The sequence below is a fragment of the Bos taurus genome, chromosome 4 (genome assembly GCF_002263795.3).
Source record: "Bos taurus isolate L1 Dominette 01449 registration number 42190680 breed Hereford chromosome 4, ARS-UCD2.0, whole genome shotgun sequence".
NCBI lineage: Eukaryota > Metazoa > Chordata > Mammalia > Artiodactyla > Bovidae > Bos > Bos taurus.
In genome coordinates this window covers 100,938,595-100,962,676 of record NC_037331.1, presented here as the reverse complement: position 1 = coordinate 100,962,676, position 24,082 = coordinate 100,938,595, and the positions used below count along the sequence as shown (strand labels likewise).

The 24,082-nt window shown below is 40.7% G+C and overlaps 1 protein-coding gene across 4 annotated transcripts in view; it reads left to right on the top strand.

Moving 5' to 3' along the window:
- The window catches only part of PTN (pleiotrophin), a 109,550-nt gene that overhangs the window by 32,597 nt on the left and 52,871 nt on the right, over positions 1–24,082 (top strand). For 2 of the 4 annotated variants that reach the window (XM_005205789.5, XM_005205788.5), the window contains exon 2: positions 7,203–7,292. In XM_005205789.5, coding sequence (XP_005205846.1) covers positions 7,264–7,292 — 29 coding nt within the window. In that variant the 5' untranslated portion in view covers positions 7,203–7,263. 4 annotated transcript variants of the gene reach the window in all.

Below are 24,082 nucleotides of genomic sequence, written 5' to 3'. Positions count from 1 at the left end.
GAGAATTCCATGGACTGTATAGTCCATGGGGTTGCAAAGAATCAGACACAACTGAGCAACTTTCACTTCATGAAAGCATCCACCAAATGCCCAGAGTTTAACACTCATATTCTAAGTAAGTGGCATGTCCACCACTGACAGCTGGTGAATTTTAGTTTTCCTCTGAGTATCGATTATTTGTGGCATGTGTGGAAAATTAGTGTCATAGACCAAATGGTGCAAGTGTACACCAATCCAGTTATTTTCATATGCCTCTGAAGCCTTGAAAACTGAAGTGATTGTGCAAGATTGCGTGTTCCCAAGTGGCAAAGCCAGAACAAAAGGTGTAGATCCCTGTTCCTTTAACGATGTGATTTTTCTTTCCTTATTTAGCTCTGCTGCTTGAGCAATGGCTTTTTATCATGGTATCCTAACACAAATCTGATCTTTCTAAAACAAAAGTCAGCTTTTATTTTGAAGATGAATTTAGACATCTGAACATCTTGGGAGTTGTCATATTTAGCGATGCAAAGTAAAGTCAAGTAGATCCTAGCAAGGAGGTAAATAAATTCAGAGAACATTTCCAAAGCTGCTAGAAGATGAAAACTCAGCTATTTTTGTTATCCTTGGTCCAGATTTTTCTGTTTCTATAAAAAAAATTGTGAGTTAAGCTGTATAACCATTGGTTTTGGCATTTTTTCAAAGGTTTTCTTTCATTTTGCAGAAGACCTCATTTATTCCAAGTTCTCCCAGCTCCCAGGAGGTTGGAAACCCAGCCAGGGCATCTGATTTATATAATTAGCCTTTCGTGAGTATGGATGGCCTCTCACTCCAGCATGAAGTGAGGTGAATTTGAGGAAAAACACTCTTCCTTTATCCTCCTGCTCACCCTCCCTCCCACTCTAGTTCTCATTTGTAACCCGATTTACCAGGGAAAGCAATGATTCTACAATCCAGTGTGATCTCAGCCTGTCAGAGCTTTCAGCCAGAAAGACTTAGAGGCCATCAATTTCATAATAATGGGTGTATAATGACGGTCCCTTTGGTATTGCTCTCACCCAAATCCCCATTTAGAGACGGCGACTGGAAGGACAAAGGCTAGTGTTTCAGGAAGGGCAGATTTAGGGTAGATCAGCCATGGAAATCAGCATTGGCTCACATGTCCAGGACCTAATGAGAATCTGGCAGAGGCCCAAAAAGGAGCTGAATCCTCTCTGCCTCTGCATTCTAGTCCCCATTTCAGGGCTTTTCATGAGAATCTGTAGGATTGTAAGGGAGGAGGTGAGGGAGCCACGCAGGCAGGCAGTCATGACAGGATCATTAGCTGCAGGTTATTCTGTGTCCTGCTTAGAACTCTGATAGTAGAGTCCCTGATGGCTTCTTCCATCAGGGATTCTTCCACACTTATCTCCAGTCCCACTTTGTGTGAGATGCTCAAGGGCTTTGCCCTTGATGGTGGTAATACACACTTGAAATTCACGAGATTTCCACTTGATGACTTGAGCTCATGTGAATTTGCCAATTTTCCTATCGGCCCCATCTGTATTTTTGTCCAGTCGTAACACATGACCTCCTTCAAGCATATTCTTATGCTCAAAACCTAAGTGCTAGGAAATGTTGATGGTCAGAAGAGTATCACTGACAGATGGAAAACTAGGAAACATGCAACAATTATTTAGAACTAATGCCAAATTTTCTGGCAAAATTGTTTTAGACTTTATTTGAAAGTAACTGAACTATGTCAGCAAGCAGGTGACTCCGTTGCTGTGAATGCAGTTCTTACCAAGATATAGGGGTGCAAGTGATGTCCCACTGGTGGAAGAGGAATGGAGCACAGAAACGTATTCTTGGTCTTTTTTTTTTTTTTTTTAATCCAGATGCGTGTGTTTTTGCCTTGGATTCACATAAAATGAAAACTTTTTCTTTGAAGTGTTAGTCTCAGAGATGGCATGCATATGGAAAAAAAAACCAAAGTTTTTACATGGATGATTAATAAATTATTAAATGTTTACATCTTGTGAGGGGGAGGAGGAAATATGGTGAATGCTGCAGAATTATTGAACTCTATCTAGCCTTGAGATTGATCTGAATTTAATGTTGATATTTCTTCACACCTAACATTCTTAGGTTGAGAGGAACTACTCTCTGTTTTCTGGCCTCTATGCTGTAATCAGGTTGATCGACTGAGAGGCCATTGGCCAGTCTGAGTGAGGCCACTTTCTTAGATTGCGGATGTCAGATTGCTGAACCAAGACCGCTGAAATAAAGATCAACTCTGTGTGTAATGGAGGATATGTCTGCTATCACTTGCTGGCACATAAAAGCATTTCCTCTGAATGAGTGTAGATTTTAAGTTCTTAGTTTTTAACTCTGAGAGCAAGTGTCTCACTTGCTGTATGTCCTGGATCCCAGAGGTTCCATCAAGATGTTTAAAGAAATAAAAGTCCCAGAGGCTCGGGCCTTCTCCCTTTTGTTCTTTTTTAGCTGTGTTCTTGTTTAAGAAGGTGTGGCACAAGTGAGAGGCATTCATTTTTGAGACAGTTGGCCCCTTACAGATAACTCGACTTGGAAAACATGCAGTGTGGCTCTTTAGTGCCTAGGTTTTCATTTTCATGAACTCACCACTTGCCCCCGACACCAGCCCCTTACTCCTCTCCATTTCTTTCCTGGCACTTCTTCTCTTTCACCCTCTCTGCTTCTTGGCTTGCTTTTCAGCCAATAGGGCTTTCTTCTTCATCTCCTGCTTATTGATGAATGAGTTTCATTCATCTTTCTCTCCTTTTTGGGGGGTGGGGCAGCAAAGGGGAGTGGGCTGGTCTATGAATAGCTATAGACTTTTCCTGCTCCCATTTTTCCACTTGACTATTCAGATCCATGGAGACAGAAAATGGAGGGGAGCAGCAGGGTGGGAGGCACCGGGGTCAGAGGTCAAGAGTGGCCACCTTTTGAATGAAAGCTCGTGATTTCCACTGGGGATAACATATTGTCACCCAAAGTAACTGTGCAAGTACTTGGCTGTCAGAACCCTCAAAGCAAAGGGAAAGAGGTGAAAGAAGGGGGATAAAGATCAGAGAAAAGGGGAGGAATGCAAACCCTGGGGTCAGTTAACATGATTTGCAGTGTTTTTGAAGAACACGTTTGGTGACTCCATGTGGGAGTCATTATGCTTTGTATCTGTCTCTGTATCTTCTTAAGGGGTGGACCTGGAATATATTGCACAGCCTGTACGCAGATTACAGCCTTCCTACCTTGTAGACAACTTTATTTAAAACCATTTAATTATGTGGCAAACTATTGTGCAACATCAAAGCTTTTGGTGGGTGAGGGGTGATACTACATGTTAAATTTATTGTCATTTCCTAGAAACTTTGTAAGACTAGCGTTCAAAAGGTCTTTTACGGCCCTACTGGGCATTTCATATGCACTTAAGTTTATCTCTTTTAGGAGCTTAGTGATTGTCACTTGGATAAACTATAAAAAATTCTATAGATGTAGTTCAGTGAGTATTTGCTTGGTCTTTCACTCATACATGCTGTTTTAACACCCTCCCAATAAAAATGTGATGAGGAACAGATTAATAGCAGGATGAAATTGTAATTTTCCCACTAAATTTTTAAGAGCTGGAACTCCATTCTGTTCATCTTTAGGCCCATAGCACTAACCTCAACATTATTTAGTAACTGTATATGGAAATAATGAATGTTAAACAAAGGGAATCTAAGAACTTTTTGTCATTTTAAGTACTTTCTACATGATCAGATATTACTTAAGTATAAACTGCTGTGTAATATCAAAGCTTTTTTGGGATGAGGGGTAATGCTACATGTTAAATTTATTGTCACTTAAGTAATATTGTAACACTTAAGTAATATATGATCATGTAAAAAGATGATGTAAAAATCATGTAAAGATGACAAAAATTCTTAAATTCTCTTTGGTAACATTCATTATTTCCATACACAATTACTTGGTTTATATCAAATGATCCTACTACAAATTGAGAGTCATCCTAAGAGAAGTTTTCATGTGATTGGGCTTTAGTTTTACCTGGGAAAATGTTTTCATTCGAATAATACAATAATAATCAGATGGAATTCTCAAAATATAACCATTCAACCTAAGTCTACAATAAAATAAAAAGATGTTCCATAAAACAGCCATTGAAAAATCTGGTAGCTCATCAGAATCACTTGGGAAACTTAAAAATTCTTCCTGGGCTTCATAATTGATGACTCTGATATACGACTTGTTTTGTAAACTATTGTCATAGCACAGGGAAAGTAAAGGAATAAGTCTTGCAACCAAACTCTTCAAGTCTGAAGCACTTAGTAGAATTCAGGGCCATATACAACAAAATTTCATTATAACAACAACCAAAAAATACAAAGAGAGTGTTATGAAACAAAGCTATTTCCATGTCTCATGCAGCTGGCCCATAGAAACAGTGCCTTATTGATATGATTACAATAAATACTATACAATGAATAAACACGAACATCAAGTGCTTTCTCTTTGAGGCCATATAAGTAATAGCTATTGTTTTATGAAGAAACTAAATTGTATACAGTTTACATTGAAAGCAGGGAGAGCAGAGCAGAACTGATACACTTTTTGAGATATTTATGCAACTGTGTCCTACCATTAAATAGCACATGCTATATATTCCAACCACCTACCAAGAAAATAAAATGAATAATTCAATGGAAATGGAAATGGCTTAAAATTATAAAAGCACCAAGTTAAGTGTATGTTGGAGTCCTCTGTTGCATTCTTCCTAACAAAATTTCATATCAATGACAGTGCACAATATTGAATACCTTGTGAAATTCCTTATCTGGAGATCATACCCAGAGGTGATGTGAGGGGGAGGGTGCTAACGATCCAGGAAAACTTCCTGTGATATTCGGCATTGTTGGTGGTAAATAAAACTTGTTTGCATCCATTTTTGATTCCCACTCTTCTTTCTGGCTCAGATGGTAAAGAATCTGCCTGCAGTGCAGTAGACACAAGAAACATGAGTTCAGTCCCTAGGTCGGGAAGATCCTCTGGAGATTCTTGCCTGGAGAATCCCATGGACAGAGGAGCCTGGCGGGCAACAGTCCATGGGGTCGCAGAGTCAAACAGGACTGGGTGACTAACAGTTCCATACTTTCATGTTGCTTTATGTAGTCTACTCTGAATTTTTTTCACTGAATTTCATCTGATGGCTAGAAAGTTTTGTTTTCATCTTAGAAGCAATAACATTCTTCCTATGTGTTAAATATCATGACTACACAACAACATTCCAGCTATTTGGTAACTAAGGGTCAGGAGACCTGTTACATCGCCTCTGCTTTGTTTCTTACTGTCTGTGTTAACTCCTTTTTTAAGACTTTATTTTTAATTGGATGATAATTGCTTTATAGCATTGCGTTGGCCTCTGCCATACATCAGCATGAATAAGCCATAGGGACACATATGTCCCCTCCCTCTTGAACCTCCCTTCTGCTTCCCACCTCCTCCCACCCCTCTAGGTTGTCCCAGAGCACCAGGTTTGAGCTCCCTGCGTCATGCAGGAAACTCCCGCTGGCTATCTGTTTCACGTATGGTAAACGGGATATATGGTATGTTTCAGTGCTACCTCTCTCAACTCATCCCCACCTCTCCTTCCCCCCGCTGTGTCCGTCAGTCCTCTATGTCTGTGTCTTCATTGCTACCTTGCAAATAGATTCATCAGTACCATCTTTCTAGATTCCATATGGAAGTGAAAGTGAAAGTGAAGTCGCTCAGTCGTGTCCGACTCTTTGCGACCCCATGGACTGTAGCCTACCAGGCTCCTCTGTCCATGGGATTTTCCAGGCAATAGTACTGGAGTGGATTGCCATATAAATACATCAATATACAGTATTTGTTTTTCTCTTTCTGACTTATTTCACTCTGTATAATAGGCTCTAGGTTCATCTACCTTAATAGAACTGGGTCATATGTGTTCCTTTCTTTAACAGCTGAGTAATATTCCATTGTATATATGTACCACAACGTATTTATCCATGTGTCAGCTTCTTCACGACATTTAGCTTCTCTGAGGACTAGGCTTCACTTCTGGAGGATGGGGATAATACAGATGCCCCCTTTGCTTCACAAAATTGTTGGGATCAGATAAGAAATCTGCACAATATTCTTTGTAAATCATAAATTAATGAAAACATGTAGGGACCGTTTAGGCTTTACTTTCTTTCTTTACTATGCTGACCTCTATTAAAAATTTTTTTTAAAAATTCTTTAATGCAGGATCTTAGTTTCCCAACCAGGGATTGAACTGCACTCCCTGCAGTGGAAGCATGGCATCTTAATTGCTGGACCAACAGGGGAGTCCCTATATTGACTTCTCTTAAAATCTCTGTATAATTTTTATTTTGCACAGAAATGACTTTTATAATTTTATTTCTAAAAAGAGTGCCTTTTAAGATGTGTTATGTGAAAACCCAGGAAATTAAAAAATAATAATAAATTACCAGAACTTTTTTTTTTTCCAGAACTTTTAAAGAACCTATATTAACACTGTGATTCTTAGCCTGGATTTTTGACTATCAAGAGTCAAGTGTTTTGGGTTACCTCTGCTTTGTTAGGTCTTGATCTTCAAATGCTAAGGTATAACTTTAAATGATGATACTAACTAAAAAAACCATGCCGAGTTCAAAGAAAAAGAAAATAGCTTTCACGTTCGCCTGGTTTAATCTGAATTCCTGGAATTCTGCTTATTCTGCACCTGTCAAGTGAGATCACTGGTCCTTTTCATGAGAATCCAGCATTTAAACGCCTGTTACACGTGGTGTTCTGCATGGAGTAGGCATGTTGTACATTTCTGTTGATTTTATATACATAATTCTCAGCCACTCTTGGCATCCTTCAGAGAAACTCAGGACCCTTCTATTCAGATAGAATTGATCAATATGTTCACACTTTCTCTCCCTTTTTAAACAGCCAGTCCAGTTGTTATGTGAGGATAACATGATGATTATCTTTCTGTTTTCTTTCCCATGACTGTCTTTAACTACAGCAGTGCTTTACTTTCACATGTCAACTCTTATTTCCCAAACTGCCTTGGTTCATTTCTCTCTCTGACACATTTTGTACATCTTTAGGATATTGTTTAGGAAACTCTAGTTGTATAAGGATGTTGATTGCAGAAACAACATTTTTAGTGTATCCATTACAACACCTTTTATATTTTCTCTCTCTAGAACCTCAGCCTGCTGCCTCCTTTGCAATTATCCAAAATATCCTTGAAGTGGCTGTTTACAAATGGGGAGCAAGCGAGAATTCACTTTAAGGTACAGGTGGAAGGATTAAATTATGAAAGAACCGATACCTAAGAACATGGCAGGAATTGGTTAGACAAATTTTGTACTATATTCAGAATAGAAGTTGGGAAGTGGAACCTTTAGCTGGGCAAGGTACTGCTCAGGAATCGAAGTTATGATGCCTTGGGGTTGAACTGATGAATTCAGGAAAAAATGAAAGCCCTGTGAAGATAATCTGAGACACAGAGAAGGCTTGCCTTCATGCTGTTAATACAATGCATGTGCTGCATGTGCTGTGCTGGGCTTAGTCACTCAGTCGTGTCCGACTCTTTGCGACTGCCTTGGACTGTAGCCCACCAGGTTCCTTTGTCCATGGGGATCCCCTGGGCAAGAATACTGGAGTGGGTTGCCTTGCCTCCTCCCAAATCCCCCTAGTCCTTCTTTATTGGTCAGGAGACGTGCTGTACTGAGCGGGCCTGCCAGCCCCTGGTGCCTGCTTGTGTGTGCCATCAGAGCATCTAATGCTCATGCCTGCTCATCCCTTCCAGGACCCACCAGGCTTTACTGTCTCTGAAACACCTTCAACTCACCCTGACTCCCAAGAAGAGTGAGATCCTTATTCATTTGTTTCCATGTTACTTCTATATCCTCTGTATCATTGCTGGCTGATTTTGTGAGTTTTCTCCACCAGGCTGTGGTCTCCTTGAGGGCAGGTACCATGCCGTGTTTTGCCTTCTGTCTCTGGTCTCTAGCACTGTAGCTGACACCTGTGAAATACTTAATAAATAGAAATGAAAATAAACACACAAGGAAATAAGGGAAAATTGTTGAGCACTTTAAAAATATCTGGTGTGTTTTTATACTTCCCAAATTATCCTCCTGGGACCAACGAAACCTGTGCCTTAGACCCTATGGCCACCCTGATGGCCTGATGGGATAAAAGATATAAAGGTGCTTAAATTGTGAATTTCATTTTTAAAATGTATTTATTTTTAATATTTATATATTTATTTGACTGCCCCTGGTCTTCGTTGTGGCATGCAGGATCTTTTTTGTTTCAGCCTGTTCTTAGTTGCAGCGTATGGGAACTAGTTCCCAGGCCAGGGATCGAACCTGGGCGCCCTATATTGACAGCAGGGAGTCTTAGCCACTGGATCACCAGAGACGCCCCTAAATAGTGAATTTTAATGCAATACTAATGTCCTATCTATCTGTCATCTAGCAACAAAGAAAAGGGACTCATTTTAAACAGAGAAGAGGTGACATTGCTGCCTGGAGGGGGACAGTCACCTCACCTAAGGCCCTTGGTCCCCACATTGCTCCCACCAAAAGATTTAGGGTAAAAGGGAATGGGTGCCCCATGAAAGGATTAGCCCTGATGAAGGACAGTTTTGAGGGTTTGGCTGGTATGGTACAATTTGGGACTTCTGTGGCCTTTTAAGTAAAGCATACCTTTTACTTGGGGGCCCCTGTGATTCTAGAGTCAGAACAGTGTCTCTGGCAAGAGTCAGAAGTTGAGTTTTTTGGGCTGATTCTCAGGCAGAAGTTAAACATAGGAGAGTAGTGTTTCTGTCCCTCTCACGAGGGCAGAAACAGCGATGAGAGGTTGGGGCCGATTCCCTGTCCAAGGTCACAGGGTGTAATTGGGAGTGTGTCTCATATGCCCGAGCATGGTGTTTAGTTGTATTAACAATGTCTGCCTCCTCTTTGGAGGTGACCGCCCATCACGTTTGGTGGTCTCGCCAGGACGCTCCTCTGGGGCCTGCACGGTGCTGCCCTGGGTCCCTCAGAGGCCCCTCCGAGGTGCGGGCCAGGTGCCCTCTGCACTGGACGGCACAGCACCTCCTAGCTGGGGCCCTAGCTCCCTTCCTTAGGACCTGATCTTTTGAAAACTCGGCATTCTCATCTGTACAGTGGGGTTAACAGTGATGGCTAGTGGGGTTATGCATGCATGCTCAATCGCTCAGTCGTGTCCAACTCTTTGCGACCCCATGGACTGTAGGTTTCCAGTTTCCTCTATCCATGGGATTTTCCAGACAAGAATACTGGAGTGGGTTGAGTAATTGAGATAAGAGCATACAGAGCATTTAGTATTGTGCCCAGAACCAAAAGCAAACAATAAATAACAGTGTTAACTATTATAAATAGTAGCTGTCCGCTCTGGGCACTGGGCACGGACACTGGGATGCCTGTGACCTTGGGGGCTATCAAAGGTTAGATGTGGGCCATATTGTCCATGAACAGTATTCTGGCTGGGCATGCCCCCAGTTAATAGCATGGACCCAGAGAGGAGGCTCGATGCAGTTTTATATTAAATCCCAAAGGGCAGTGAACATTCTCTTTGCTCTTAATACTTCATACGGCACTCTTGAGAGTTCTCCAGTTGTTTCCCATTAGTCACAGGCTCACCAGTTCTCACCTGGAACTGATCCCATGATGAATCTGGAAAAGAGCGAGGGCTCAATCTTGCCAGTGGCTCGGGGCTATTAACCAGGCCTGAAGTGGTGCTATTTCTCTAAATCCCTGGATATATGACAGATCTTGCTTCATTTCTTTGCTCATGAGTGAAGTTCTGGATAAGAAACCAAAACAGAGTTAGCTCTTTGGAAATTCCTGGCAGTGAACCCTAACCCCTGCAGAGAGGTGGTGCCCATGAGCAAAGTGGGCTGAAAGAGTTGGATGCTTCCTGCTATTTTGGGCAGGAAGGCAGGAAATAGTCCTGATTTACAATAATTATGGGCAACAGGGCCAGGAATAAAGCAGGGCTTCTATGAAAACAAGCTGTTCTCAATACGGTATGCTGAGCCACTAGCAATGTGCACAGAATTTTGACTCGGTCTCTCTTTGTCTCCGTGGCCAGCCATCCAGTGGCCATTATTTATTAATGTGAATTATAATAAGAGGTTGATAACTCTTTAATTACCAATATTTTGTGTTAAAACCTATTAACATAAAACAGAAGGAGCAGAAAATCTGAAAAAAAAAAAATCACATTAAAGAGTCTACCGTATTAAATGACTGGGACACTTTTCTCTGTCTGATGTCTACTCAAGAGACCCAGAAGCCTTTTGGACAGTTCAGATCAATATCTGGCTAAGTCAGAAAAAAGAAAATCTAAAGCATATTTACTCAGCTAATGAATACAGTGTTTGGGATTAGTTTAATCAAAATTTGAATTAACACCAATCTCAGGATTTTCAAAAACCCAAGATTAGAAACAATAATGTTTTTATATTGAAGAATTATTTTTCTGTACTCTTCAAGTGGCCCAGGGACCTATTTTTTGTTCATTCTTGCTCCTTAATCCTTGACTTAGGGATTTCATGTTGAAACTGTACAGAATAGTTGCTTGTGACAGTTCTTTGCTGCCTGCCATGTGAGATACCTGTGTTGTGAGCCTAACAGGAAACAGACCCAGGCAAGCTTGGATGGACAGGAAACAAACTCTTCCCCATCTGAGCCCAGCAGAGGGAAGCTTCCCACCCCACAGCATCCTCCTGACCTAACGTATCCGTCCTCTGGGATCTGTTCTATCCAACCCTTCAGTTTCCCTCTCCAGTGTTTGCTATTCTGCTCCGAATACCAGGAGGCTGACCTTTATAGGAAATATCAACAGATTCTTTGCCATCTGGCTTTTGGTTGGCTTTGGTCAGTGGAGGCACAGTCAAGAGATCACAGAGGAGTGACCTGGGCTGTTTCCTGAGCGTGCAGAGGTTGGTCCTTTGGGGCCATGGTCTCCTACACTTTGAGGTCTCCCGAGGTTCTAACAATGATTCCTTCCACTTTCCACCTCAGATAGAAAGGTGGTGGCACCATCTTGTTGCTCACTTCACGATGTTTCAACACCTTCTCTTGGTTTCACTTTGTGGCCCCATGACTGTAATCCACCAGGCTCCTCTGCCCATGGAATTCTCCAGGCATGCTGGTGTTGGGTGCCATTTCCTACTGCAGGGGATATTCCTGACCCAGGGATTGAACTCACATCTCTTGCATTTTCTGCCACCTGGGATGCCCCCTAACTACTCTTACATTATTGTAACTAATACATTCGTTAAACTCTCCTCAGTGAATCCACATGAATGTGCCGTCTGCTTCATATGAGACCCCTTTATGTACTGCTGTGTGAAACCTCCCTTCCAGAGGGACTGGTTTCAGTTCAGTTCAGTTCAGTTCAGTCGCTCAGTCGTGTCTGACTATTTGCGACCCCATGGATCGCAGCACTCCAGGCCTCCCTGTCCATCACCAACTCCTGGAGTTCACTCAGACTCACGCCCATCAAGTCACTGATGCCATCCAGCCATCTCATCTTCTGTCGTCCCCTTCTCCTCCTGCCCCCAATCCCTCCCAGCATCAGAGTCTTTTCCAATGAGTCAACTCTTCGCATGAGGTGGCCAAAGTACTGGAGTTTCAGCTTTAGCATCATTCCTTCCAAAGAAATCCCAGAGCTGACCTCCTTCAGAATGGACTGGTTGGATCTCTTTGCAGTCCAAGGGACTCTCAAGAATCTTCTCCAACACCACAGTTCAAAAGCATCAATTCTTTGGCGCTCAGCCTTCTTCACAGTCCAACTCTCACATCCATACATGACCACAGGAAAAACCATAGCCTTGACTAGACGAACATTTGTTGGAAAAGTAATGTCTCTGCTTTTGAATATGCTATCTAGGTTGGTCATAACTTTCCTTCCAAGGAGTAAGAGTCTTTTAATTTCGTGGCTGCAGTCACCATCTGCAGTGATTTTGGAGCCCATGTGTCTTAAATATCCTCTACAGCATTTCCACTTCCATGTAAATTTCCAAGTCCCTCCATAATGCAGAACCAAACCTAAGCCAAACTTAACCATGCTTGCCTGACCGACCACTATAGAGGAAACTGGTGGCACAGATTCTTTGGGGAAAAAATGATCATATGTTATTTTATAACATGCTTTATTAGAAAGTATTATTTAACATTATTTACTTGGCCTTGACTTATGGAAGGTTCTTTGGGCCAAGTCCATTTCCTTCAGTTCTATACATTTCCCCATGATGTCAACCTCTTTGTCATGCACAATGGAAGAGATATCTGCTGATTAAAATCAGTAATTGGGATACTTTGTCAATTGTTGGTGCAGTCAAGTAAGCATGAAATAGTTCCATAGCCACACTGTGACAAACTTCTGAGGCTGCAACAGACACAACCAAACTAGGACTTCTGAGACTATCAGTCTGCCCCAATCTTCAGGGTCTGATGGAGACCAGGAATGTTGGGAGCAGCTCACATACCTAGAAAAATAATCACGTCTCTGTGTCTCACTGGTGTGCAATTATGAGCTAAGTGGTGTGGTGCCTGGTGTTGTTAAGCCAGAACTTGTACAAAGTGCCCTCTGTTTCAGCAAGCTTCAACTTAGCCACTGTGAAATCAGAAACCCCCCGTCCACCTTTCTGCTGCTGCTGCTGCTAAGTCGCTTCAGTCATGTCTGACTCTGTGCGACCCCATAGACAGCAGCCTACCAGGCTCCCCCGTCCCTGGGATTCTCCAGGCAAGAGCACCAGAGTGGGTTGCCATTTCCTTCTCCAATGTATGAAAGTTAAAAGTGATAGTGAAGTTGCTCAGTCGTGTCCGACTCTTAGTGACCCCATGGACTGCAGCCTACCAGGCTCCTCCGTCCATGGGATTTTCCAGGCAAGAGTACTGGAGTGGGGTGCCATTGCCTTCTCCGACCTTACTGCTACTGCAGCAATATTCAAATGATTGGCTACAAATACATAGGGTGAGTTTGATGCTGCTGTTGTAAATCAGTAGCATGTGTAAGAATATGTTCACTGGAGAGACAAGTAATATCAAAGTGATCTCTTGGCATCAGGCAATAGATAGAGAGGTGAGCTCCAAAACCAAACTGTCCCCATTCTTCTACATCCCACCACAAGGGGTCTCTGTTCCTTCAATGCATCTCTTCCTGTGCCAGTTTTACTATTGAAACATTTGTGTTTTAATATTTGAATTTTTGCTTTTGTTCGAATTTCCCCAGAATTAGGGTATTTCAATATTTTACATCTCAAAAGTTTTCTTGATTGCTTATGAAAGTATTTTATTATGATCCTTATTCAAAGTGATGTTAATGACAATATGGCTTTCAGTTTATCAGGTGGCTTCACATGCATATATTTATCTCATGTAGTACCATTCTATCTAAAATTGAGAGAACAGATTGTTTTTATATTTAATACGTGAAGAGATTTTTCTATTTATACCTCAAGATCTCATGATTTGCTCTTGATTTTTCAGTAAGTGACTGAGAACTCTGAGACCAGCAGAAACAAGGTCTTCTGATTAACAGCTATTGCCTTTCTGTTGCATCATACTGCCTACATATTTGAATCTCATGCACTAATCACTCACGGTACAAGTGATCCTCAAATGGAAAAGAAAAGAGGGAGACGCTGAGCCAGCTTATTAGTACCCTAGTTTGGTGCAAGTTTCTCCACTAGCTGTTCCACAGGTTTCTGGAGGGCATCTGGTATGGCTGTTTGCCCTGGAGGAGTGGAAAGCATCATTACAGAGAAGGCTGGCCAATACAAATAATATGGGAGCCAGTATGTAATCTTAATTTTTCTTGTGATCACATTAAAAAGTTAACAAGAAATGGGTATGATTAATTTTAATAATACATTTTATTTAATCCACTGTATACAAAATATCATTTCACCATATGCTCAATATAAAATGAATTAGATAATTTTTATTCGTTTTTTTCATACTATTTTTGAAGTTCAGTGTGTATTTTACACTTGTAGCCCATCATAATTTATACTAGTCACATTTCAAACGTTCCCCTCGGATGCATGGCTGTTTTATTGAACAGTGGGGCTCTAAGGTAATGGGAAGTGGCCCCCTTATCTGGTGGCATGAAGATGTACATACAGAGTGGACATCCCTGTCCTTGGTGTTGCAGCAGCACTACAGTGATGTCTGTTTTGAAAATGTCAGAAGTATAGTTAAGAGTATTCGTGCTGAAGGCCAACCAATAAGGGAAGACAGTTTTGAATAACAACTACTAGACTGTAAGCTCTGTGTACAAGTCTGAGCTTGTCTTATTCATTGCTCCATTTTTTTTTTTTTTTGGAAAATAAGTTTTAATATAATTTTTTTGAAAAGTATATATGCATGTATTTGAAAAGGATCAAATAGTTATACAACTTACTAATAGAGGTCCTGTCCCACCCTAGACACTGTCTTTTTAAAGGCGATGGCTTGCAACTTTTTTTTTTAATTTAATTTTATTTTTAAACTTTACATAATTGTATTAGTTTTGCCAAATATCAAAATGAATCCACCACAGGTATACATGTGTTCCCCATCCTGAACCCTCCCCCCTCCTCCCTCCCCATACCATCCCTCTGGGTCGTCCCAGTGCACTAGCCCCAAGCATCCAGTATCGTGCATCGAACCTGGACTGGCATCTTGTTTCATACATGATATTTTACATGTTTCAATGCCATTCTCCCAAATCTTCCCACCCTTTCCCTCTCCCATAGAGTCCATAAGACTGTTCTATACATCAGTGTCTCTTTTGCTGTCTCGTACACAGGGTTATTGTTACCATTTTTCTAAATTCCATATATATGCATTATTATACTGTATTGTTGTTTTTCCTTCTGGCTTACTTCACTCTGTATAATAGGCTCCAGTTTCATCCACCTCATTAGAACTGATTCAAATGTTTTCTTTTTAATGGCTGAGTAATACTCCATTGTGTATATGTACCATAGCTTTCTTATCCATTCATCTGCTGATGGACATCTAGGTTGCTTCCATGTCCTGGCTATTATAAACAGTGCTGCGATGAACACTGGGGTACACGTGTCTCTTTCCCTTCTGGTTTCCTCAGTGTGTATGCCCAGCAGTGGGATTGCTGGGTCATAAGGCAGTTCTATTTCCAGTTTTTTAAGGAATCTCCACACTGTTCTCCATAGTGGCTGTACTAGTTTGCATTCCCACCAACAGTGTAAGAGGGTTCCCTTTTCTCCACACCCTCTCCAGCATTTATTATTTGTAGACTTTTGGATCTCAGCCATTCTGACTGGTGTGAAATGGTACCTCATAGTGGTTTTGATTTGCATTTCTCTGATAATGAGTGATATTGAGCATCTTTTCATGTGTTTGTTAGCGCTCTGTATGTCTTCTTTGGAGAAATGTCTGTTTAGTTCTTTGGCCCATTTTTTGATTGGGTCATTTATTTTTCTGGAGTTGAGCTGTAGGAGTTGCTTGTATATTTTTGAGATTAGTTGTTTGTCAGTTGCTTCATTTGCTATTATTTTCTCCCATTCTGAAGGCTGTCTTTTCACCTTGCTAATAGTTTCCTTTGATGTGCAGAAGCTTTTAAGTTTAATTAGGTCCCATTTGTTTATTTTTGCTTTTATTTCCAATATTCTGGGAGGTGGGTCATAGAGGATCCTGCTGTGATGTATGTCAGAGAGTGTTTTGCCTATGTTCTCCTCTAGGAGTTTTATAGTTTCTGGTCTTACGTTTAGATCTTTAATCCATTTTGAGTTTATTTTTGTGTATGGTGTTAGAAAGTGTTCTAGTTTCATTCTTTTACAAGTGGTTGACCAGATTTCCCAGCACCACTTGTTAAAGAGATTGTCTTTAATCCATTGTATATTCTTGCCTCCTTTGTCAAAGATAAGGTGTCCATATGTGCGTGGATTTATCTCTGGGCTTTCTATTTTGTTCCATTGATCAATATTTCTGTCTTTGTGCCAGTACCATACTGTCTTGATAACTGTGGCTTTGTAGTAGAGCCTGAAGTCAGGTAGGTTGATTCCTCCAGTTCCATTCTTCTTTCTCAAGATAGCTTTGGCTATTCGAGGTTTTTTGTATTTCCATACAAATTGTGAAATTATTTGTTCTAGCTCTGTGAAGAATACTGTTGGTAGCTTGATAGGGATTGCATTGAATCTATAAATTGCTTTGGGTAGTATACTCATTTTCACTATATTGATTCTTCCAATCCATGAACATGGTATATTTCTCCATCTATTAGTGTCCTCTTTGATTTCTTTCACCAGTGTTTTATAGTTTTCTATATATAGGTCTTTAGTTTCTTTAGGTAGATATATTCCTAAATATTTTATTCTTTCCGTTGCAATGGTGAATGGAATTGCTTCCTTAATTTCTCTTTCTGTTTTCTCATTATTAGTGTATAGGAATGCAAGGGATTTCCGTGTGTTGATTTTATATCCTGCAACTTTACTATACCTATGGATAGATCAACTAAACAGAAAATTAACAAGGAAACACAAACTTTAAACAATACAATAGACCAGTTAGACCTAATTGATATCTATAGGACATTTCATCCCAAAACAATGAATTTCACCTTTTTCTCAAGCACACATGGAACCTTCTCCAGGATAGATCACATCCTGGGCCATAAAGCTAGCCTTGGTAAATACAAAAAAATAGAAATCATTCCAAGCATCTTTTCTGACCACAATGCAGTAAGATTAGATCTCAACTACAGGAGAAAAACTATTAAAAATTCCAACATATGGAGGCTGAACAACACGCTGCTGAATAACCAACAAATCACAGAAGAAATCAAGAAAGAAATCAAAATTTGCATAGAAACGAATGAAAATGAAAACACAACAACCCAAAACCTGTGGGACACGGTAAAAGCAGTCCTAAGGGGAAAGTTCATAGCAATACAGGCACACCTCAAGAAACAAGAAAAAAAGTCAAATAAATAACCTAACTCTACACCTAAAGCAACTAGAAAAGGAAGAAATGAAGAACCCCAGGGTTAGTAGAAGGAAAGAAATCTTAAAAATTAGAGCAGAAATAAATGCAAAAGAAACAAAAGAGACCATAGCAAAAATCAACAAAGCCAAAAGCTGGTTCTTTGAAAGGATAAATAAAATTGACAAACCATTAGCCAGACTCATCAAGAAACAAAGGGAGAAAAATCAAATCAATAAAATTAGAAATGAAAATGGAGAGATCACAACAGACAACACAGAAATACAAAGGATCATAAGAGACTACTATCAACGATTATATGCCAATAAAATGGACAACGTGGAAGAAATGGACAAATTCTTAGAAAAGTACAACTTTCCAAAACTGGACCAGGAAGAATTAGAAAATCTTAACAGACCCGTCACAAGCACGGAAATAGAAACTGTAATCAAAAATCTTCCAGCAAACAAAAGCCCAGGTCCAGATGGCTTCACAGCTGAATTCTACCAAAAATTTAGAGAAGAGCTAACACCTATCCTGCTCAAACTCTTCCAGAAAATTGCAGAGGAAGGTAAACTTCCAAACTCATTCTATGAGGCCACCATCACCCTAATACCAAAACCTGACAAAGATCCCACAAAAAAAGAAAACTACAGGCCAATATCACTGATGAACATAGATGCAAAAATCCTTAACAAAATTCTAGCAATCAGAATCCAACAACACATTAAAAAGATCATACACCATGACCAAGTGGGCTTTATCCCAGGGATGCAAGGATTCTTCAATATCCACAAATCAATCAATGTAATACACCACATTAACAAATTGAAAAATAAAAACCATATGATTATCTCAATAGATGCAGAGAAAGCCTTTGACAAAATTCAACACCCATTTATGATAAAAACTCTTCAGAAAGCAGGAATAGAAGGAACATACCTCAACATAATAAAAGCTATGTATGACAAACTCACAGCAAACATTATCCTCAATGGTGAAAAATTGAAAGCATTTCCTCTAAAGTCAGGAACAAGACAAGGGTGCCCACTTTCACCATTACTATTCAACATAGTCTTGGAAGTTTTGGCCACAGCAATCAGAGCAGAAAAAGAAATAAAAGGAATCCAAATTGGAAAAGAAGAAGTAAAACTCTCACTGTTTGCAGATGACATGATCCTCTACATAGAAAACCCTAAAGACTCCACTAGAAAATTACTAGAACTAATCATTGCTCCATTTTTAATGACTAGTCCACTGCCCAATTTGTCAGTAAATGAGTCCTCGATGGAATGAATCAGATAACTCTGAGATATTTTTTACGTTCCTTTTTGTTCATACTAAGTCTTCAAAGTCTGGCCCGTATTATACATTTACTGCATATCTCAGTTCAGACCACCCACAGTTCATCCACTCAGTGGCTATTGTATTAGACAGGAGAGGTATGGACTGTTGGGATATTTCACTGACTCAGTTACCTACTGATGACCCAGAGAAAGTTAATTTTTTTCTGTTTTTTGTTTGCCAGACTCTCTGTAAGCATACGTTCCTATTTAAAATTACAAATTGCCTTATAATAGAGGAAACAGTAACCAAGATACATGACATTCACATCCAGTCCTCCACCTACTTAATGAAAACAATTACTATCACCTTCATTAGGAATTGAAGCAGTTTGGCTAATGGAAATAGGATATGTTTTTATTTGTCTCCTCACCTTCCCCAAGATGTACAAATATGCAATACCACAGGGACACATAATTAAAAGCACTGAGGAGAGGTTAAAGACACAATAGATAATGAGCTTTTCAGTAACTGCTGCTTGGTCTGTTTTCTGGTGGCTGGGGCAGAAGGCAGAGAAACTTCCTAACTGGCCAAACTCTTTTGGTGGGGCAAGAGATGTTCTGATTGGGAGCAAGTGAGCCTCATTTGCCTTCTGACCAGACACTTAGATTGCCAGGTAAAGCAGCCAGGGACGAATTTTTTTTTGAGAAGGAACATAAATGTTTAGGACCAAGACTGTTCCACTTTGTGCAACACAATGCAGACTGTGCCCTGCTGAGGACTTGAATTCAGCTGTAGGGAGAAAAGCAATGTGAAATTTTGTACCAGGACACTTTATGGGCCCTCAGCAGCCCACTTTAGGACTTAAGCAGCCATGTTCAGAACTCAAACTATGGCTGGAAGGAAGAACTCCACCTGGCTCAGCTATAAAAAAGTAACGACAGAAGGACAATTTAAAAAAATGTCAGGGATAGTGCTAGTCACTCAGTCATGTCTGACTCTTTGTGACCTCAGGGACTGTAGCCCACCAGGATGCTCTGTCCATGGGATTCTCCAGGAAAGAATACTGGAGTGGGCCATGGGTTGCCATTTCTCCAGGGGATCTTCCCAACCCAGGGATCGAACCCAGGTTTCCTGCATTGCAAGTGTATTCTTTACCATCTGAGCCGCAAGGGAGCTAAATCCTAAAATGTGGACGTCCTTACATACCTGAAATTGGTCTAAAAATGAATGCTATTTCTTTCTAGGAAATGAAACAAAAAAGCAACCAAATTGTGAGTACATATACAACAGACTTGAGATATACTTACTATGCTCTGTGAACATTTTTTTCTTGGGTGGTATGCCAAAACTTTTCTTTTTCTTAAGTATTTTAAAGCACATTCTAGACATTTTATTGTTTCATCTGAAAATGCCAAGATGAAAGCCCTTTAAAAATTACAGCCACAATATCATTATCACATCTGTTGAAAATAGCATTTAACATTTACTGTTCTACCCTTTCTTAACATGATATCTATTTCCATAATAAATTGTTCAGTTGAAAAAGTAAGATCAATTGCCACCTTCATGGTGCTGTGCATTGTAGAATCATGCAATGCTCCACTTCCCAAGATAGCATATTTCTATCTTCCCTCAGAAGAAAGTGAAGAAGAACTAAATAGCCTCTTGATGAAAGTGAAAGAGCAGAGTGAAGAAGTTGGCTTAAAACTGAACATTCAAAAAACTAAGATAATGGCATCCAGTTCCATCATTTCATGGCAAATAGATGGGGAAACAATGGAACCAGTGACAGACTTTATTTTCTTGGGCTCCAAAATCACTGCAGGTGGTGACTGCCCCCATGAAATTAAAAGACACTTGCTTCTTGGAAGAAAAGCTGTGACCAACCTAGACAGCATATTAAAAAGCAGAGACATTACTTTGCTGACAAAGGTCCGTCTAGTCAAAGCTATGTTTTTTCCAGTGGTCATGTATGAATGTGAGAGTTGGACTATAAAGAAAGCTGAGTGCCAAAGAATTGATGTTTTTGAACTGTGGTGTTAGAGAAGATTATTGAGAGTCCTTTGGACTGCAAGGAGATCAAACCAGTCAATCCTGTAGGAAACCAGTCCTGAATATTCCTTGGAAGGACTGATGCTGAAGCTGAAACTCCAGTACTTTGGCCACCTGATGCGAAGAGCCAGCTCATTGGAAAAGACCCTGATGCTGGGAAAGATTGAAGGCAGGAGGAGGAGGGAATGACAGAGGATAAGATAGTTGGATGGCATCATTGACTCAATGGACATGAGTTCGAGCAAACTCTGGGAGCTGGTGATGAACAGTGAAGCCTGGCGTGTTGCAGTCCATGGGGTCACAAAGAGTTGGACACAACTGAGAGACTGAACTGATCTTCCCTGAGCACCCCAGCAACCCGCTCAACTAATTCCACCCTTGATTATTAGCATTTCAAATATGCTGGCCCAGAAACTTTATCAAGTGTATGATGCATGGCTTGTAAAGGTATTTAGGGGTGCTTGCATTTTGCTTTTTCCCCAGTAAGTAGTTTTACTGCCTGGGAGGTGAAAAATGCCTGCCTCATATCATCACAAATCAGTTTCAATGATTATTTCTAGTACCATGACTCAGAAAGTAGGAGCTGGTTCTTCATCATCTATTTATGGATTCTCCTTTTTCTCTCTTATCTCTTGATTAAGGTGTGAAGCAGTTTTAGGTCTAAACAAACTCTGTTGTTGAACCTCTCATGAGCCTCTCATGAGACCCTGGTTATGTTAGCTCACTTATAGAACCAGGAATAGCTCCAGAAAAGGAACGCTTCCCTGAGAGTCAAGAGTAGGGTAGCCAGTCTGAGGCCTGTGGGCTGCAGGATGGGCTGTGCTGCTTGAATTTCCCAGATACAAAGGCACATGGCGGGTGAATGACATTAGGTCCCTAGAGGAGGATGCCAAGCAACATAATCCCCATAAGAATGGGCAATTGAAACCCTGGCCAAGTTACACCTACTTTTCAAGTGTGTCAAAAGAACTCATGGACATTTTTACCCACTGCCTTTGGCTGGAAATTTATAGATTCCAGCAAATCTGATTGGAAACGCCATTGAAAAAGAGCCAGATATTTTCACTGACCATAAAAGAGAAAATAAAGGAAGGAAATTCCTTTCAACTCACTTCAGCTGGAGTCTTGAGAAAGCGTCAGTCTCTTCCTTTGCTCAGAGTGCCTGACTAGGTTAAGGATGTTCTTGGGAGAGTTAATTGACATTTGTGACTCCAGGCAAAACTGGGCGTCTGGAATAGTCAGGGATTTGGAGGCAGTGGTAGATGCTGAGTTTGTGACATTGGTGCCCCCGGCTACATTAATGGGAACGAGGAGTGATCTGTTAGAGAGCCTCGGTCCATATTTAATTCTCAAGCTTCATTTGGCTCTTTGGATATTTAATAGTAACTGTGTTACTTTGACCTAAATAAAATCCCTTGTGATTATACGGTGGAAGTGAGAAGTAGATTTAAGGGACTAGATCTGATAGACAGAGTGCCTGATGAACTATGGATGGAGGTTCGTGACATTGTACAGGAGACAGGGATCAAGACCATCCCCATGGAAAAGAAATGCAAAAAAGCAAAATGGCTGCCTGGGGAGGCCTTACAAATAGCTGTGAAAAGAAGAGAAGTGAAAAGCAAAGGAGAAAAGGAAAGATATAAGCATCTGAATGCAGAGTTCCAAAGAATAGCAAGGAGAGATAAGAAAGCCTTCCTCAACGATCAATGCAAAGAAATAGAGGAAAACAGCAAAATGGGAAAGACTAGAGATCTCTTCAAGAAAATTAGAGATACTAAGGGAACATTTCATGCAAAGATGGGCTCGATAAAGGACAGAAATGGTATGGACCTTACAGAAGCAGAAGATATTAAGAAGAGGTGGCAAGAATACACAGAAGAACTGTACATAAAAGATCTTCATGGTCACGATAATCACTATGGTGTGGTCACTGACCTAGAGCCAGACATCCTGGAATGTGAAGTCAAGTGGGCCTTAGAAAGCATCACTACGAACAAAGCTAGTGGAGGTGATGGAATTCCAGTTGAGCTATTTCAAATCCTGAAAGATAATGCTGTGAAAGTGCTGCACTCAATATGCCAGCAAATTTGGAAAACTCAGCAGTGGTCACAGGACTGGAAAAGGTCAGTTTTCATTCCAATCCCAAAGAAAGGCAATGCCAAAGAATGCTCAAACTACCGAACAATTGCACTCATCTCATATGCTAGTAAAGTAATGCTCAAAATTCTCCAAGCCAGGCTTCAGCAATACGTGAACCATGAACTTCCAGATGTTCAAGCTGGTTTTAGAAAAGGCAGAGGAACCAGAGATCAAATTGCCAGCATCTGCTGGATCATGGAAAAAGCAAGAGAGTTCCAGAAAAACATCTATTTCTGCTTTATTGACTATGCCACAGCCTTTGACTTTGTGGATCACAGTAAACTGTGGAAAATTCTGAAAGAGACGGGAATACCAGACCACCTGACCTGCCTCTCGAGAAACCTATATGCAGGTCAGGAAGCAACAGTTAGAACTGGACATGGAACAACAGACTGGTTCCAAATAGGAAAAGGAGTATGTCAAGGCTGTATACTGTCACCCTGCTTATTTAACTTCTATGCAGAGTACATCATGAGAAACACTGGGCTGGGAGAAGCACAAGCTGGAATCAAGATTGCCGGGAGAAATATAAATAACCTCAGATATGCAGATGATACCACCCTTATGGCAGAAAGTGAAGAGGAACTCAAAAGCCTCTTGATGAAAGTGAAAGAGGAGAGTGAAAAAGTTGGCTTAAAGCTCAACATTCAGAAAAAGAAGATCATGGCATCTGGTCCCATCACTTCATGGGAAATAGTTGTGGAAACAGTGTCAGACTATTTTTGTGGGCTTCAAAATCACTGCAGATGGTGATTGCAGCCATGAAATTAAAAGACGCTTACTCCTTGGAAGGAAAGTTATGACCAACCTAGAGAGCATATTGAAAAGCAGAGATATTACCTTGCCAACAAAGGTCCCTCTAGTCAAGGCTATGGTTTTTCCAGTGGTCATGTATGGATGTGAGTGTTAGACTGTGAAGAAAGCTGAGCACTGAAGAATTGATGCTTTTGAACTGTGGTGTTGGAGAAGACTCTTGAGAGTCCCTTGGACTGCAAGGAGATCCAACCAGTCCATCCTAAAGGATATCAGTTCTGGGTGTTCATTGGAAGGGCTGATGCTGAAGCTCAGACTCCAATACTTTGACCACCTCATGCGAAGAGTTGACTCATTGGAAGACTCTGATGCTGGGAGGGATTGGGGGCAGGAGGAGAAGGGGACAACAGAGGATGAGATGGCTGGATGGCATCACTGACTCAATGGACATGAGTTTGAGTAAACTCCAGGAGTTGGTGATGGACAGGGAGGCCTGGTGTGCTGCGATTCATGGGGTCCCAAAGAGTCAGATATGACTGAGCAACTGAACTGAACTGAACTGATGTTACTTGGATGTGACTAGGCTGAGTTTGGATCAAATTATTTTGTAAAATGGATTCACTTTAGTGTATCTTTTGAGTGGCAAAAATACACTAAATAATATACAATACTTATAAGGATTGCAGAAAATTTAGAAAGCATTAAAAGAAAATTAAAATGACTTATATCACTTCCCTAGTAGCTCAGATGGTAAAGCATCATTTGCAATGCGGGAGACCCAGGCTTGATCCCTGGGTCAGGAAAATCCCCTGGAGAAGGAAATGGCAACTGACTCCAGTATTCTTGCCTGGGAAATCCCATGGACA